Consider the following 11,984-nt stretch of genomic DNA (forward strand, 5'->3'; position numbering starts at 1 on the left):
AACTGCATTTCTTTTTACATATTCAAAAGACATTATTTTACACTTTAGACGAATTCAAAGTTATTCAAAGCATGGCCTATATACAGAAAACCGGAATTCATGGGGTGTGAAAAGGTGATCAAAGCAATTACACTTAAAGCAGACAATTAAAAAATGAAACAAAAAAAGAAACCTCACTCAGTCTTACAAAGTGGATAACAAGAATTAATGTGGCATGCTAGTTAATACTGCCACTCCCTGGGAATGCCATACATTTCAATAGCGAGGACCCTTGTTTGCAATGGTTTTCTGGAGGACTGTTGCACTGTACACATTCAGAAAATTAAGTAAACATTTTATTTTGACAGATGGACCCCAATGTGAGCCCCATGTCCTCCACTTACAGACCCTGTTCAAATAATTTTAAAACAGGTTCATAATTCAGCTTCTGACAGTTCAGTTTCTGGTCCGCACCTTCCCCTGATATGCAGGTTAACAGATCAAAAAAAGATAAAGTTGAAAGTTACAGGAAGGGTATAAACTAAGATTACTCAACACCAAGCAGGGGTGAATATGGTTTACAAGCAGAAGATCGAATGCTTGTAGGCACACGGCTGGAGGCGGACCGCCCTCGTCCAAGTCTAGTATGCCTGCATACTGCAGAGCTCTGTTGATGGTCTGAAAAAAGACCGAGCTCCCGCATCATCTCAGACGCTCGCCGTTAACCTCATCATTTCATACACAAATGAAGCTCTTAAGTGAATCTTCGGGAGCTGAATCAATCTCAAATCAGTTAGAAAAACTGATGAAGTATAAACTGAGATGTCGGTCTACGTGTTGAAAGATAAGAGGAGGGAGCAAGGGGTTGTGAGTGTCAAGATGTAGTCCCACCACCTTGAAACTTCCCATTTCAGCTGTGATTCCTGAAGACCATTTAAGGGGAGATTCCAGGAAACATCCTGAAACTGGAGAGCCGATTATGCAGGTGTTTGACACAGATGTAAAATAATAGCAAAGTTGGTGAGGCTGGGTTGGTGCTTGTCCGTGTGTATTAAAAGGTGGTGGTAAGTGGGAGAATATTGGCCTCTCTAGAATAGCAGGGCTCCCATGCTGCCCACTTCACTCTGCTCTTTGACAAAGATCTCAAAGTACTGATAGATGATGGTGACGGCCAGCAGGATACCGGTGCCAGAGCCAATGGCTCCTAGGAAGTCAGCCATCACCGACAGACCACCAATACAGAGTCCGCCGAAGGCAGCAGCAGTAGGGATGTACCTGGAACACACAACAGGAGAGGTCCAGATTTATATTTATACATAGAATGTCACTTCAAGGTCTTTCAATAGAAGTGTTTAAATAGCAAGACCCTTGTATATACAGATACAACCTTGATGGTTGTGGCCTGTTTGTGCCTGAATTAATGAATGAACGAATGAATAATCTGATGTATAGCTCTGATTAAAAGGAAATATGGGTAGCAGTTATGCGATTTATGGGTGTGAGTGTGCATCACATTGGTGACAGTGATGATGAACATAAATTGGCAAGATTATGACCTATTCTATTTAAGTCCTTTATCTAAATACTATGAAAATTTGCCAAGTAAACGATGTATGCTTTTAACTGCATTTACAGGCAAGTCATGATGGCTTGTGTAACATTTTCCCCCATACAAATTTGTCAGTCTGAGGGAGAGATGTTTTTAGACTACCAACAAATATTACAGCATACTCTGGATAAGAGAGGGAAGCTTCAACTGTCTATGTATCAATCTATACATTTATGAACCCTGCACATTTAATGACCAATACATGAGAAAGGGTTTTGAGTGTACCTGTTAAGTTCATGGACCATTGAGGTCTCTCTGTGTCCCCTCATCACCATCTGCTGCTCCTTCAGCTGTTTCGCCACCTGGAAGATTGTGACAACAGAACTCTTAAACACAGTTCCTTTGAAAGAAGCCCAGAATATCACCTGATAGCAAACAGCTTACATCTTTAGCAGAAGAGCCTGAGACCTCAATCCAGGTCTTGGAGAAAAAGGCACAGGATCCGAGCATGAACACAATGTAGATCATGGCGTGGACTGGGTCGTCTAGGACAGACCCAAATGACTCGGGAGGAGAGAGGTAGTAACAGAGTCCACCCACAGGGTAGGCACGGGCTGGACCGCCAGACGTTGTGTCCTACAAACACAGGAGAAAAAACAAAAAATAGCTATCAAAATCAGGTATCTTAACAGAGAAATGGTGTCTTGATGAATTACACAAGACAATTTCAATGACCTGCATAAGCAAGCCTGTTTGGAAACATTCTTAGGCAATGACTAAAGAACCTGGGCTAAATGTGCTGTGGGAAAAGCTCTGACTACATGTATACTTACAGACCAGGTCCCAAGCAGGTTGACCAAGAAATTGCCACTGAAGCGTGTGGAGAGCATCTGGGAGATAACGTACAAGTTGGAGACCAGGGCAGACTGCAGGATGATGGGAATGTTGGAGGTATAGAAGAGCTTGATGGGGTAGGTGTTGTACTGACCACGGTAGCGAGCTGACTTGATGGGCAGATCCACCCTGAAGCCCTGTAAAACGAAGTGGAACAGAGGACAACTATTAAAAATTCAGCAAAGCTGTCTATATTTCCTTAGATTTCATCATCCCCTCCATTAGCAACACCTATTTTAAACCCCTGCAGTTTTACACTAAGGTGCATATTAAGAAAAGACATCAACTGACCTGAAAGTATATGACTACAGCAAAGACGAATACTGTGGCAATGAGATTCATGAGGTTGGGCAGGTTCTGTCTGTAGAAGGCCTCTCTCAGCGCACGCACTTTGTCTGTCCGTGTGGCCAGCAGGTGGAAAAGAGCAATGATTGCTCCCTCAAACTCAGTTCCTAGAAATGATAAAGTCACAAGAATTAGCCATATTCCTGTGTGGAGTGCAGAGCAGCAATAGGATGTACTTTGATTTATAAAGATGTATGCCAGGCAGTGCTCAAAGATGCATTTTTCATTCTTATTCCCTAGCTCAAGATTCTCTGACTGGCGCCACTGTGCGGTCTCTTACCTCTGCCAGTGTTAACAGTGGTGGGGCTAAAGGCCTTCCATACTATGGTCTCACAGATGTTGGTAGCGATGAACAGAGAGATCCCAGAGCCAAGACCATAGCCCTTTTGGAGCAACTCATCCAGCAACAGCACAATCAGTCCAGCAACAAACAGCTACAGAAGAACAGAACAAAGACAGGTTGCATTCACACATATGCTCAGCTGGAAAAGTATTGGGGCAGTCATGTGAAATTGTTTCCATTTGCTATATACTCAGGAAGTTTACATTTCTGATTGAAAGATGAAGAGGCAAATTTGCAAAGCCTTAGCTACCGATTCTGACTGTGCTGTATATTTATTTCCATGAAACATTTTAGAGGTCTCAGCTTTTAAGGCCAGCACTTCCAGTTTCTCCTGAGCATATATTTCACTTTATAAATTCAAGTAATTTAAGCAATGCAATTGGTTATATAACTCTAACATGCAATGACTGTGTGAAGTTTGCAACCCACCATATCCTTGATACCTTCCTTTGAGATACTCTTATTTTCTTAGCAAATTTACACAACCTACTTTGGGGGCAGTAACAATTTCCTGATCACAAAGCATTTGACACTGCTAAAGGTGAAATATTTGACATCACTTGACATCACTGATTGAGGTGTGGCCAGAAGTGCAATACGATTTAAAGTTTCAGCCCATAGAGAGCAGTGCAACAACAATTTTCTGGCCCTAGAGCCAGGTGCAGGACTTACATTTTTTTTTTAATTGAGTACAGGATTAATGCTATTCACTGCATAGAAGCCATATAACCATGTTTACCGTTCATAAAACATGATTTAGTGCTGTTTTGCTCATTACATTACTTCAGTTTACTTGATTTTTCCTTGTCATACACCTTAAATAAAACTGAAATTGAGGAACTGCCCATTACAACTGTCATTTCTCTAATACAGAGGCAAATATGCAGTTATAATCAATATCCATTTGTTTGCTCTTTTGTCACATACTAATCTTTTGAGCAGAAATGCATACCGAGAGCCAGTTTCACATGACCCACATGCCCCAAATCTATACTCTAAGTCAAATCACACACTCCAGGTTGAGAGAAGGAACAGGTGTGATGGGATTAAAGAAAGTCTTCATGGTCTCACCTGAATGATGATGAGCAGACAGATCCCAGCACCCATCTCTGAGGGGTCTCCATACATGCCAGTCATTACATATACGATGGCCTGGCCAATGGTGATGATCATACCAAATACTGAAAACCATTGACAGAGGTTAGATAAGCTATGGACTTAATCACAAATTCTAACCACACATAAAGCTCCACCTGATGATAATGGACTTACATTTCTGAGCTCCATTGAAGAGGGCTCTGTCCTTGGGGGTGTCTCCGACTTCAATGATCTTAGCTCCAGCAAGCAGCTGCATTATGAGGCCTGAGGTGACAATGGGGGAGATACCCAGCTCCATCAGAGTACCTGGAGAGAGAGTTTTGAGTTAGGAAATACCAGCAGGACAGCAGACATGCATTTCTCTTTCCACTCATACACTATCTAGAGAACTACCTCTGTTAGACGCCAGAATGACTCTCATCCAATAGAATGGATCGGCAGAATCTGAGGACATGATGCCAAAGAGGGGGATCTGGGGAAAAAACGTTTCACACAGTGAGAGAGGTTAAGATTTTCCACAGTTATGCAGTTTAATTGCTATTAAACTGCTGCAAAGAAGTCTTACACCGAAAGCCCTACTTTAAGCTCTCCAGGCACAAAAATGTAAACAACTCATTGGTGAACAGCTAAAATGAAAGCTAGCTCATACAAAACTAAGTGCAAATCCATTTTTGGCAATTTTATTAAAACACATGTTTTTAAACACTTGGTTTTAGCAGTCCACCAATTTCATCACCTTGTTGAGTTATTCCTGTTTCCCTGACTTAAACGTTAATTACAAAAATATCTATAGCCACACACCTAAGTTGACTGGAGCATAATTTCATAGACCATTTGACATGTGAAAACACTGATACTAATAACATTGATAACACTTACCTGGCAGCACACCAGGAAGATGAAGAGAGTGATGGCTGTCCATAGTACTTTCTCTCTGAACTGGATCTGTTGTCCAAACACATAATGGAAGGTTTAACAACAGGTAGCTCAAGTAAAGAGGAAACCAAGAGGGATTTATTTATGTGCAAATACAAATGTAATGACTCAGGGGAAATGTCGGTTGATAAAATACACACCTTTCTTTCAGGTTTCTGGATCTCAGGTAATACTGCACAGAATGGCTTTATCACTTCCAAGAATTTGACTGGAGACAAGAAAACAGGCGTAGTAAGGTTAGTTACTGGTAGCTGTTCACCGTGGTCGTAGCACTGCTAGAGGGACGTGGCATTGAATGGGGGGCGGACTCAGGTGAAGTTAGCGTTATTATCAATATCAAATAAATTTGGTGTGAGAAAAGGCATCTTCCATGTCAGAGTGTCTCATAGAAAACAAATGTATTATTGCATCAGGGTTTCTACAAGCAACAGTGACATGATTTAGGCAAAGCGGGGTTAACATAACGCCGGCTGCTATGCGTCGTCATCACTAGGCTGTCAATGTCTTTGAATGAGAGGCTAACAAGTTAGCTTACAAGATGGGTTTTACCAGCCAACACCAACGACTGGGGAGCTTCTATAATCGCATAACAAGTAAGAAATATAGCTGCTAAAAATACTGACTAAATGTTAAATTTCAGTCACTGACAGTTTCTTGACACACACGGCTCATGACAGTACAGAAGCAACTAACGTTAGCTAGCTAGCTAACAACGTAAGCTAGCCCACTGTTAATGCTGACGTTACTGCCTAACGTTACTACCTAACTAGCTAAGTTAGACAAAACAGTAAAAAACAGCCTTTTGAACCTCGCCACATAGGTGCTGGATATCAGTCTCATACAACTCATGTGCCTAAGGTAATACTCACTCCCCATGGTGTCCCAAGTGTCAACCTGTGCGCTCCGTTACTGGAAGAATCAGACTGGACCAGCTCAATGCCACCGGGCAGGAAGGAGGAGGAGGAGAAACTTTAGAGACACGTCACCACTACAGACACAAGCTCGTGACGTTACCTACCTTTAAATGTAAATAGGATACTCCAATAGTCTTTCTATTGTTTTTATCTAAGAGTATGAACAATACATTTCTACCTCAAACAATAAGAAAGCTGTGAAGGCTATAAGCATCTGTATGTGTTTAATGTAAGGTGATTTTCCTCAACCCCCTCGCTTCTGTTCTTTCATCATTTCTCTGTGATGTTGTAATTTTTTTGTGGATTAATTTGTAGTTTGTATAGGGCTACTTCAGGTATACTGTTGTATTTTCCAAATTTAAAAAACCCTGACACGATTCCCCTTTCATTCTTTTTCTAATAATTTATATAATTGTTCTAATTGTTTGGCTTAGTTGATAGCCAGCACAATCGTAAAATAAAAAAGAAATCATAAAATTATTATTATTATTATTATTATTATTATTACAGATATTTAACTATTAGTCTTATTTTAGTCATATTTTAGTCTTAGAAAAGACTGCATAGAGTGATTAGTGACATCTGGTGGTGAAACTGCAAACAGTTTTGAAAGATTAACAACCTGATGAATTCAACTTTTTAATCTCTAAAAACGAGGCAAGCACACTGATCTGCTTTCAGCTAGCCTACACATTTTCTCCAGGAAATTTACTTACTTATTACACCTTTTATATTTGTCATGTTAAACGTATATAACTGTATTATATTAACTGTATTTCTTAATGCTGTCAGAACCTTTCCTGGGTGCAACCAGGATGCAACACATAGGTTCAGCAGCCACATTTTTTTGATATGAGCTTTTCCAGTATGAACTGTAGACACAGACTGATGGGGCACTGTGCTTTACTAAAATCCAGATGAAAAAGAAATTTGTAGCTGATGAATTATTTAAATGTATGCATGGTAAGCATTGCTGAAAAAAAAATCTAACATTGCAACTGCATTTTCACGTCAGAGGACAACCAATCCACTGACCACCAGATGATGCTATTCCTCCACATATGAACATATGCATGTCTCCACCAGAGAGCAGCAATAGCTTGAAAATCATGTAACTCAGGGAAATGCAAGCACAGATAATAAACACAGTTAGAGACGGATGCAGAGTGCCTCACACAAAGCGCCTCTTGAACCATTTTGACTGGCAGAGCCACACACACATTTAAGTTATTTATTTATGACCATATCAAGAGCATACAACAAATGCAGGGACACAAATAATATACATTCAACCAGAAATGTTCCAAGACCTGGCAGATCCATATGTAGTCAGTTTAACAATTACAGCTGAAAGAAACCATAGCAGTGCCTCTTCCACACTGTCCATCTGTCAAGAAGTGATTCTGCACTATCTTGTCAGTCACTTGGCCCTCCTCCTCTGCAGACCCATCACCTGTTGGCCCCTCATCTAGCTTCTGCATAAGGCCGTAACAGTAACTGGCATCTGGAGTTTTAGAAGCCATATTTGAGAACACATCAGAACAATTCTTACAACTGCATGGTTTATAGTATTCAGTTTAAAAGTACAGTTTGTCAGCACTGGCATAATGTAGGCCAAGTGCAACGGGGCCATGGAGAGCTAGTGGGCTAGTTGTAAGTTCAATTGTAGGTGTAATGTAGATGGCTGCAGGTCTGATCAGTGTTGAAAGCGGGTGCGGAGGAGGATTGGTTCTGAGACGCCAGAAATGAAGCGAAGCCTGCAAGCTAGTTCTGGCAGGCAACTCGAGTGGCGCTACATCACCGTCTGGTGATGCCCTTCCTGCCCATGACAGCTCCCCCCTGATAGGCTGGTTTATATATACTACTGAGTTTACCATTCTGCTGCTGCTGCCTTCCTGCTGCTATCACTGCTGATCAGCTGCTGCCCTGCTTTTGCATTTTTCTTTGCTCCCTCCACCACTCCAGCATCCATCAGCAGGCTCTGTGTCTCCATGGTCCCCATGTTCGGATTTGCAACTGATCACTCCCAGTGCTCTCATTTTAACGGCTTTAAATATGCTGTGATAAGAAACAGAGCCTTGTTCCCAAAAAAAAAAAAAGAAAAGCCTGTTGAGCCTTTGCTCACTTGATAACCCTAATGATATACTCGCTCACAAGCCACACCCCTCTAACACCCAAGCTAGGTTTCTACATAGGCACTTACCCTAAATAGCACAAGGGATAGTTCCTGTGCATTTGCAAATGTTTTATACATCACAGAGGATTAGATGCAATGTCTTTGGATATCAAGTTGACACTTCAGTTGTGCTTATAGCAATGTAATGCAATGTAAAAGTCCAAACAAGGCTCCAAAACATAATTTTGCAACAACATTAATGGCAACATTTATGATGATTGTGCTTGTGTTTGTATCTAAAGTGTACACACCCTCACCTACTGCCATGTCCCAGTCGCCAAGTCAACTGAGAAAGATCTTCTCTCTCAACACACACACAAACACATACAGTAGCCTATGTTTGTTCAGCCACTTGATTACATAATGGTCTTTGACTATGGTGTGAAGTGAGGGAAGGTGGCACATGGCAACATGGCAACTCTTGCTATTGTTCTTTTATTCCCATGATTCCTGCTGTTTTTCTCACTTGCCTCTTATTCCTTTTAATTGTCTCTGAGAGGTCAGCGTGCTCTGATGCAAGTGATGATCCTTTCACGCACTTGTTCCCTAGATCAATCAGCCCATCCTCCATCTTAACCAGGTCACTCACAGCACACAATCCCTCTCTGTTTCCATTGCTCAGATCAGAAGGCTCGGCGTCACCTCTACTTACAGCTGTTGTGTATGTGTGTGTGTGTGTGTGTGTGTGTGTGTGTGTGTGTGTGTTTGTGCTTGTGTGTGTTTGTGTTTGTGTGTTTGTGCATCTGTGCAATGCTGTGTGTTTGCGCAATGCTGAAGAAGCGAGGTAAAAGCAAATGTCAGTGGCTTTGTGAAGGCCATTCTGATGTTGACAATGACATGATAATGCTACCTTCACTCCCAAGCGCCACCCCCTGGGTTGTATATGTGGTTAGTGGAGGGGAGACAAGAAACTGTGTGAAACCAATGGGAGTCAGAGTCACAAGACCACCATGAGACTGAGAAGTGTGAGTAACTCCCTGCTCAGCTGTCCTATCCCGCTTTTCCTGTTTTCTGTCTACTGCCTCTCTGGAATAACTATTATGGGACAATCATGGTCAGCCAAGAGAGTGTAACATTCACCAACACGTGTTAAGATTTCTCGGTCTCTCTCAACTCTCTCGCTATCATATTTTCTTTCTGAATCATAGTCTAATGTTAGTTTGAACTCTTCAACCAGTGTCGTTTTCTATTTTGAGATGATGTAATGCATTAACTCTGTCAGATCATGTAACTGCTACCATCTATCTTATTTTCAAACTCAACCCAATATGATGCAAACATATCATTTCTCAAAATAAGATGTAATGATATCATATCATATCAGACTCTCTATCCATTATACTGACCCTCCAATTACTCTACCTCTGAGATTTGTCTGACTACAGATTTCTATTATACCCAGAATGTCTGATGTCTGATGTCTGGTTTCACCTCTCTGAGTGAGCAGCTCCTCTCTGCAGTAAACAACTATTCTGATCTCTTGGTGACCCACAAGTTGCTGACATATATTATCACGATAACCATATCAGCTAGACTAAGGGTCAGGGGTCAAGGTCGGTGGTTTTAACAGAAAGCTTAAATCGTCCCCATAATCCACTGCAGTGATCTGGCAGACAGAAGAACATCGTGTCCTCGACCTCATGCTCCAGGTTACATAAACATCTAACAGATCAAAGACCCCTTGATCCTCCCTTCAGCCCTTTCCCACACAGCATTACTACATTAATGAAGAACAGCTTCAGCTCCATGTAGCCACATGGGGCGACCATGAACCAAAAGAGGTGTATTTTTTTAACTGTCCAATATGGCTGCAAATTCCCTCAAAGTAAAGCTGGCAGTCTCCACATTACTCCTATAGCTGTTGTGTCATTTCACATCCAAATCAACAAAAGTATAGAGCCAAAACATGAATCACTGTGTCTCTGTCTGTATATCTTTGTTGCAGCTCACTGTATAGATAGAGAGTGAAAGGAGGAGGGGGTAAATAGAAAGAGATGGGGGTGGGGATTCTGTGTCCGAGATAAGGCTTTGTAAATATCACCTACAAATCCCAGAGGGCCAGAGTGGGGAGGAGTCCCGCTAATCTCACCATTACAGCTGTGCTCAGTGTAGCCATCGATGCCTTATGTAACTAATGCAAAGGTTCCCTGACTTCTCTGCTCTCAGCATAAACACAGACAGGGAAGAGAGATGAACCCGCTGGAAATGTGCAGCCTGGGTAACCTTGTTTATTGTTTGATGATGATAACATTAATGCTTCAGTCTCATAGAATACAAGGCGAAAGCTAAGAGAATATGGCTTAAGGCGCTCACACACGACAGTCAACAGAAGAATTCAACTTTATCTGAACAGAACAGATAATGTTTATAAAATATTATTCAAAACAATGCAGCGCGCTATAGTGCACCACAATAAGACAATAACACAAAAAGTCCTTAATCTGCTCAGTCATAAAAATACAAGACAATCCGCTGGAAAATTCCCACAGCAGAAATGAATCAGCCATTATGACATGGAACCTTTTTGTCATTGTACATCGCTGCTGTATGGTTAATTAATTGTACTTAATAGCGAGCTAATGACATCAATGTGCAGAGAATGTTATACAATGAGGACTATTCAATGAAACACTCTGCCTACACACCACCCCCAGATAGAGATACACTCACTAAGATATCTATGGGCATTGCAATTAGGGGTCATGGCATGTATGAAATGGAAAAATGTATGTGATGAGGATTAATGTAACCGTGTTTTAACCAACAGAGAACCAAAACAATTAACTGCAGAGCAGCACCTTCTTTCATTGACTGAAGACAAGCTACAGCGTAACCACAGCAGAGTTAACAGTCCTTGACAGCAGTGCAGTCAACAGACTTAATCCAGATTATTTCAGACTACACACACTCATAGCTCCCTCTGCCTTTCTAGTCTTGTCTTGGGTTATTTTAAGAACACATAGCCTACTCATACACTTCACTGTAGCTGCAGGGAGGTTGAGTGTGCATGTGCTATAACGCAGACTGAAATATCTTTTTTAACAAGACATCACTCGCTCGCTCGCTCGCTCACTCACTCACTCACTCACTCACTCACTCACTCACTCACTCACTCACTCAACCCTTCACAGTGTGTATTGCCCTCAGTTCATCAGCTGCAAATTCTAAAATCAGGCCCAAAGGTAGGGAGCTCTTCCTTTTCTCTCACTACATCCCGCAACTTCTCTCGTTCTGTGTGGGAATGCATTAAATTATATTTATCAATTCCACATTTAAATATCAATCAGAATCAGAATATATAAATATGTGATATAGACTATATGGTATTGTTCAATACAACAGAGCCTTGTGGGTTTGGTGAACGGAGGCAAGATTACATGGATAAAACTGTGAGTACAGCTGTTGATGGCCTGGCCTGGGCTCAGGGGGACGGAAGCTAATGAGGGACAAAGCTGAACATTTCGTGAAACTACTGAGCGGTTATATAAGGCCAGTCCTCTCTCAGTCTGCCCTGGCCAGATTAAACTAATTGTGCCCTCACTCTCCTATATAACAAGCCGCTGTCCATTGAACGTATCCATAAAAAAGCACAGGATTCTACCAATTGTTTACATAATCATCAGTGGGGGTTTGATGAATATGTGAGGGAAAAATAACTTTAATTTTAGAAATGGATACCTATACTGTTTTTGTGCTGCTTTGGCCTGCCTCTGTGTTTTAAAGCAGCTTATCACACCCATGACTCTTGTG

At 41.5% G+C, this 11,984-nt stretch overlaps 1 protein-coding gene across 1 annotated transcript; it reads right to left on the minus strand.

Annotated features, from left to right (window-relative positions):
* Positions 1-317: 317 nt before the first annotated feature.
* On the minus strand, positions 318-6,087 carry sec61a1a (SEC61 translocon subunit alpha 1a). Its single transcript, XM_071916504.2, has 12 exons — positions 6,014-6,087; positions 5,285-5,352; positions 5,088-5,153; positions 4,602-4,680; positions 4,383-4,514; positions 4,182-4,291; positions 3,048-3,201; positions 2,714-2,874; positions 2,362-2,559; positions 1,973-2,164; positions 1,814-1,890; positions 318-1,254 (listed from the first exon to the last, which is right to left on the minus strand). The coding sequence occupies exons 1-12, from the start codon at positions 6,018-6,020 to the stop codon at positions 1,068-1,070; spliced, it is 1,431 nt and encodes a 476-aa protein (XP_071772605.1). The 5' UTR covers positions 6,021-6,087; the 3' UTR covers positions 318-1,067.
* Between the last annotated feature and the right edge of the window lie 5,897 nt (positions 6,088-11,984).

Source organism: Centroberyx gerrardi, chromosome 5 (assembly GCF_048128805.1).
Source record: "Centroberyx gerrardi isolate f3 chromosome 5, fCenGer3.hap1.cur.20231027, whole genome shotgun sequence".
Taxonomy (NCBI): domain Eukaryota; kingdom Metazoa; phylum Chordata; class Actinopteri; order Beryciformes; family Berycidae; genus Centroberyx; species Centroberyx gerrardi.

Coding starts and splice junctions, on each gene's coding strand:
- sec61a1a (XM_071916504.2), bottom strand. Junction 3,202..4,181: donor GTCTGCTCATCATCATTCAG/GTGAGACCATGA, acceptor GTTCTTCTGTAG/CTGTTTGTTGCTGGACTGAT. Junction 2,165..2,361: donor ACCTGCTTGGGACCTGGTCT/GTAAGTATACAT, acceptor CTGTGTTTGTAG/GACACAACGTCTGGCGGTCC.